General features: G+C 37.8%; 1 protein-coding gene across 4 annotated transcripts in view; it reads left to right on the plus strand.

Moving 5' to 3' along the window:
- LOC113827545 (receptor-binding cancer antigen expressed on SiSo cells) overlaps nt 1-6,561 on the plus strand; it is an 18,782-nt gene extending 12,221 nt beyond the window's left edge. For all 4 annotated transcript variants that reach the window (XM_070136501.1, XM_070136502.1, XM_070136504.1 and 1 more), the window contains exons 4-5: nt 5,102-5,215; nt 5,656-6,561. In XM_070136501.1, coding sequence (XP_069992602.1) covers nt 5,102-5,215; nt 5,656-5,859 — 318 coding nt within the window. In that variant the 3' untranslated portion in view covers nt 5,860-6,561. The remainder of the gene's footprint in view (nt 1-5,101; nt 5,216-5,655) is intronic.
- The last annotated feature ends 393 nt before the right edge of the window (nt 6,562-6,954 follow it).

Consider the following 6,954-nt stretch of genomic DNA (forward strand, 5'->3'; position numbering starts at 1 on the left):
GGTTGTTTTTCTCCACTAGTAGCGGCTTCATTTATATGGTAAAGATTTTAGGCAATGGCACCTAAAGTGAAGGTAAACCTTAAAAATTTTAATATTTTTATAAATTTTAGAAAAATAAAAGCTTTTAGGTGCTATATGTCGCTCGCAAACTACCGATCGAGCCAGGTGCATACATAAACTTGACAAAATTTTTACCCGTCGCTGATGGGTTAAGTTAGCATGAGTATTCTTAAAATATATTTTTTTGTGATGCCAATTTCATTTTAAATTATTTATTACTATGTAATGTACAACTGGGGATATTTATATTTTTATGTTATGCATGATCTTGAGGTTCTTATTTTTGTGCTGATGCATTATAGGTTAAGTGTTTGTTTTTTAAAGGGGTGCATATGAGAAAAAGCCTCAGAGGCTGTACATTATGTAACTTGTCAAGGTATGATTTTGCATGAAATTATAAACAGGTCTCTAAAATGATCAGCTTCCATATAACAGATGTCACAAAATATGTTTCTTTAACCTGGGAGCTGAAGGTGTTCATGATCTAAAAGTGTTTTTTGAGTGCCCAATAAGGGCCTTGTATGGCTGATGTCCAACATAGTGGGGATGTACCCATATGGTGATGATGTGTAGCAGTCATGTAGTTATGAAAGATGATTACTTGTTCTGATTTTAAGAATTTGTTACTCTGTGGTATTAGGCAAAGGGGGTTGTTAAAGTAGGTAGTGCCCATTTTAATTACTTTTTATGAAGTGAAGATTATAACCCACTTGTGCAAAGCTCTCTTTACTGATCTTCAAAAAACACCCAAAGCAAATACCTCTGATGGTCATTACTATTGTGTTAATTCCTTCCTCTTTGTGAGGCATAACTTTTTTAATATATATTTATATGCCAATTCTTATGATTTTAGGAATATCTTTGTAGAGAAATATATATAGCAAAGCAAACCATTGAATGATACAGCAGTGTCCATTACCTTTCACTCCCAACCGTGACTGCAGCTGGTGCATAAGTACAGTTCTGTGACCTTGCAGTTAGATACTAGACAAGCATCTTGTTGGCCCTTCTGAATTGTTTTGGTGCTTAGCCCTTACACCTCTCCATCCCTCCTGCACAAGAATAGAAGGCCTCATTCCTTGTCCCATGACCCACCCATAATTTCTTCCATGCTCTCATTTCCCATTGTCTGTTTTCTTTGCTTCACAGTAATTTTTCTAAATTTTGTCACTAATCATGAGAAAAAAAACATTTTCTGGAATGTAAAATCAAAGTCCAAACACACACACAAAAAAATTACCATTCATAGAATATAAAAAAGATTGGCTCCAATTATAGATGGGGCCAGGATTAGCTGAGGAATTGCAGTATTTATGGGTTAAACCCTTGGATCCAGATGACGTAACCATAATGTCATGATAAAATTTGGCTTTTGAATACATCCCATCATCAAAATTTTGGTTGAAGGCAGGGTGATGGAAATAACTTTGCATGAGTGCACAAACTTCTTGGAGGATGATTAGACGGTGGGCATATGGGAAGGGGTTCTTACATTATTCTTATCAGTCAACAAGTGTGGAATATACCATATGTGAGCCATGAATGGAAGAGCGCCAGCTCCAGGAAAGACAATTACTTCCATGCTCAGGATTCTGTCCCTTCCTGCTGTGGCCAGTGGGACAGGTTTTATTACAGAAAATTTTATATTATGAAAAAATGAAGAATGACACAAATAACAAAATATTACTTACTGTCATTATTATTGCACTTAGTTATGGACTATCTTGAGAAATAATATGGTGACTGCAAGAAAAACATTAGACACAGTAGTCTATTATAATTTGGATAAAGCATATCAAATGACAAATACAAACACTAGAAAATGGCAATAAAACTAAAAAAGCTTTGGCGGAAATACACGTGATTGTTTGTTTGCACCTGACCTACAAGCCATACACCCATGAAAGCGGCCACTCAAGAAGGCTAATGGCCAGATTTTGAGCCACATGCAGGTAGGCAAGCTCCTGGATCCAAGGGGTTAAGGCTACCAAGTAAAGTTTATTAGTAGGTGAAATTACGATATCATCTACTTGGGTGCTGTTGCTTGATTGAACCCCTATGATTATTAAGATATATGTTAGGGAATAACAAAAGGAGCTTCTGTGGTAACCTGTGCAGCTGGGGATCAGTGACTGGCTACAGTCTGAGTTTGGAAGAGATGGTCATAAAATGAACATGTTCTATCTCTTGGAATCTACAATTTCTTTCACTTCACCTTTAGCCTGCAAAATTCAGGGGCAACCTATCAGTGGCTGTGGATGTTATCCTTAATAAACCCCCCACTTGTGCTTGCAATGTGGTTGACCTTCAAAGTTTCTTCAAAAATGTTAAACTGTACCTTGAGCATATCCAGAGCCTCCTTCAACTACTTGGAAATAATGGCTTGGTTTTGTATTTCACTGAATTTTTCTTTAGTTCCTCCATTGTGTAGGCAGTAAAGAAATTCCAGACACCTTCCACAATCAAGTAACTTCAAAAACCTATCATTAGGGTAAAATATTTCCATCACTTCTTCCCAGACATGGTCAACACAGGGGGATCCCCTCTACAATAACCTCATAAAAAAAACTCAAGTGGCTGAGTGGGACATTTACCTTTCAAAGTGCATTTGTTGCCACTAGTGGTACACTTAAGTCAGCTGCAACATAGTCCTTTATAAACTCTGGTGCCCCTCATATTCTTACCATGAATGCTAACAGTTTTGCTATTGGATCAGTCAGAGCAATTCATCAACACTATGCCTCTCTCATACACCTTCAGCAATAGACTTCACCACGTGAAGTACAGCACTTTTGTTCACCATGGTCTACCTTGTGATCCATCAATTCAAATTCCTCCAGGAAGGCACTCCCTTCATCATCAACAGGAACAACAGGTCCCTGGTTTATGCTTTTGCCAGAGTTGGTGATGCCTGGTCTGCCTGTCAATAGCACCACCTTTCCAGTGTTCAGTTGCTGCATGGAGTCAGTGTTTGGTAGTTTTCAAACAAGAGTATTCAGCCTGATCAATGTCCTGTCACATTTGTAATTACTCTCATTCACCAGACTTGTCACACAAAAATTTGTTTCACATAGAAGGACATCTGACATGGGGCCTACCTGCCAGATAATTCAAGAATAGGATGATTCCCAGAAACAAAGCATCACATCAGTTATCTTCATGTTGACATCTTTGGCCATGTGCTATCCTTAGATAGTGCCCAATATCTGTTTGGCCTTAATGAATGCTCTACATACTAGTCTGAAGTTATCCTTATGAAGAGAACCAAGTGAAGCCCTGTTGTGAGGTTGAGTCAGCCACTTAGTGTCCCTGATAACATCACTATGGCTGAGGACTCTCCTTGATATCCATCCTGTGGATCTTGTAGGGGTAGCTGTCCAATCAACAAGATGGTCAAGAACACCTAGTGCATATGGTGTACTGTAATGGTCTTGACTGTAAAGCCCAATTTCCATGTATCCTGCTTGCCCAAGAAAAGAATCCTAGTCTCTCCTGTAGAAATGGCTTACAGTGAAGCTGTACCCCCTATGGCACCAGTCTTGTTGGATTCTCACACACTATTGGAGATGCAGGCAGACCTTCAAGCATGATCATCAACGTCAGCCAAAATCACTCCATTCATGTAGTACATTATTGTAAGGAATGAAGACCACAGAAGTCCTATGTGCTATCGTCAAATGGAATGTTGAGGCCTGTTGCCTTAACATGAGGGCTACAGTGACTGGGTTTTGAACTGAAGCCCACCTACCTGGAGGACAATGAGGCCACTGGTCTTGGATCAACCACCTGATAACCACCCACAATAAGAACAGCTGGCAACCTCCTCCCTCATTCTCCCACACAGGATGTCACCTCAACCTGTATCCAGCCACGTCCTCCTCCTCACAAGAGAACTTTTGTTTCTCAGTCCTCTTCACCCAACTACCCTCCAGAAACTCTTGAAAACATCCAAAACTTTCAAAAGATGACCCAAGGGAACATTGCACTCCCCCATCCAACCCCCAATCTCTCTGTTCCTACTCCTTCTACATTTGAAGTATTTGCAGATATCCATCCTCCTGCTCCTCAAGTTTCCCCACTTCCCTTCCTCTCTATAGATCTCTTGTCCTATTGCAAATAAACAGATTTATGACATATTTCTGGTCATTATTGTAACATTTATCACTTTATGTCGACTGTAAGATTTGTATGGAGTGGGTCACTTCATGTCATGTTGTGTTATAGAAAATTTAATATTACTAAAAGATATGTACCACAAACAAGAAAATGTTACATTTTTTTTTCTTGGACTGAGTTATTTGCTACATAGAATATGGAGTCTGTGCAAGGAAAATAATCTATTACCATCTGGATAAAATACATCAGAAGATAAATATGGGTATTGGAAAATAGCAAAAAAGCTGAAGACATTGTGCAAAATAACTTTGCAAATGGAAGGCATAGAGTCTTGTTGCCACACATGATTGTTTGTTTGTGCCCAGCCAACGCACCACACACCTGGAAGAGCAGCAACTTAAATAACCTAATGCTTTATTTTCACCAATGTGATTCATAGAGTTAACCAGATTCATGGGGTTAACAGAAAAATAAAAGGGCTTAGTCCTATTGTTTATACACATAGTGTAAATTTCCAAGACAGATGACATGGAATCTGCTTAATAAAAGCAGTCAATCATCACCTTGATATAGCATAACAATTGACAGACCTTGGAAAATGGCAAAACGGCAAGATCACATCTGCAGAAACAGATCACAATCAGCCTATACACAATTGTGTATGGTGAAATCCAGTGAGGATGTCCAGTGGTCTCAGGCTAGATCACATTGTATGTACAGGTGTGAATGATAGTAAGACTGATCATTATTTAACAAATAATGAAAGATGAGTATTTCATACATATGTGTTGGTGTAACAGAGTGAATTTTTTTCCAGTATTTGTTATTATTACAGTGGCATCAAGTCTATCTAGCCCTTCACAATTATAAAGAAAATTCTGGATATTAAGGCTCAAGGATCTCATGACTGGTCTTCTTGTTGCAGGACCTTGCGCCAAGTATAGAAGCAAAGCCTCAAGTTGTTATTCTGGAACGGCCTGAGGAGGAACAGCAAGTATCCAATAGATTATCTTTTACACTTTCTGACCCTCTTTTGCAGGTAAGTAATGTTGTACTTTTTTTGTTTTACTCTAATTTGGTTTCTGTCTGTGTAACATGTAATTTTGTTTTGTGATTAGAGATTTCTCTGTCCATTATTAATTTATGTTACCATATATTCGTGATTATTTTTTTCTTGAATAGAACAATGAAATAGAATTAGTGATTAGGAGATAGTCTTTCGATATTCTTAGACAGAAAAAGTCATTGAGTTACTATCTATTATTGTTTATTGAGAACTCTTTTTCCAATAATGATGATTAAAGACAGTGTTAGAATAGATCATACTTTAATTAAAGTATTCAAATGGAATTATTGTGTTAGACCTTTAGCTATATCTGAACAAACCACTGGTAAAGAGGACCCAAGTAATATTACATCAGACGGACAGTTGTGTCCAAAGTTCCAGTTCGGAAGAGCAAATGTCTCCTCTTCTTTCAGTCATCAGAGCTAGAAGACTGGGTTGAGGACAGTGAAGGCTGGGAAGGGGAAGCTGATGAAGGAGATCTGGATGCTGTCCTGCGAGAGAAACGACAGTACGAGAGGGAGAGGCGGAGACAAGAACAGCTGAGACGCAAAGCTGAAAGAGATGCAGCCCGGACAAATAAACTTGTTTCTAGCAAGATTGCTACAAAGATCTCCTAGGGAGGGTTGTTTTACTGCCTCCAAATTATATTTGTAGTTGTGATGCACATATTTCAGATTACTAGGGTAGGCACTCACAATAATAAATTACAAATACACACACACACACACACACACACACACACACACACACACACACACACACACACACACACACACACACACACACACACACACACACACACACACACACACACACACACACACACACACACACACACACACACACACACACACACACACACACACACACACACACACACACACACACACACACACACACACACACACACACACACACACACACATATATATATATAAAAGAAGAATTACAGATGCACCACAGCACATTGTTTCCTTCCATATCCACAATCTCATACACAGAGTGCCTAATGCAATCTTTGAGACTAAAGTTATAAATCTTTATATTAATATTAAGTGAATAAGAAGGAATATTTAAGTGTTTTTGCTAGTAAAGACATTAAGTTTTAGAGGAGTAATTTTTTGATGGTCTTCTAAATGTTGATATTGACAAGCAGAAGAGACGATGTTTTTATATTCAGGTTAGTCTTGGCATGTCATGCTAAAGCTCGTGTAATTATTTAGGATGTTATCTTTTGGTGAAGATTATGCTCATGTTGAGAATTACCTAGGGAGAGTACTATGAATGTTGTGAAGTCAAAATATAGAAGTACTATTGTTGATTGATTTTTAAAAGAAAGCCCTTGTATTTTTCAATTTTTATGATATGAATTATTGATACCATGTAATATGTAGTGTCATAAAAAAGAAATTAACAAACCACAAAATATTTCCATTGAATCATGTTATATATACTTGAATTATTGAATGAATGGCTTATTGAAATTTGTGTATGTAGACTGCAAAGAGAAGGGGAAAAACTACCCAACATTATTTCTTAAATGATATGAAGGTATAGAGGTTAATTTATTGAGATATATAGATTTCAAAAAAATTATATTTAACCTCTTCAATCCAGGTAACGTGACCATCACGTCATGAAAAAATTTGGGTTGAGGGCCTTGGGCTGGGCAAAGTGCATAGAGTCTTGTCACCACACATGAATGTTTGTGT

The sequence above is a fragment of the Penaeus vannamei genome, chromosome 22 (assembly GCF_042767895.1).
Source record: "Penaeus vannamei isolate JL-2024 chromosome 22, ASM4276789v1, whole genome shotgun sequence".
NCBI classification, from domain to species: domain Eukaryota; kingdom Metazoa; phylum Arthropoda; class Malacostraca; order Decapoda; family Penaeidae; genus Penaeus; species Penaeus vannamei.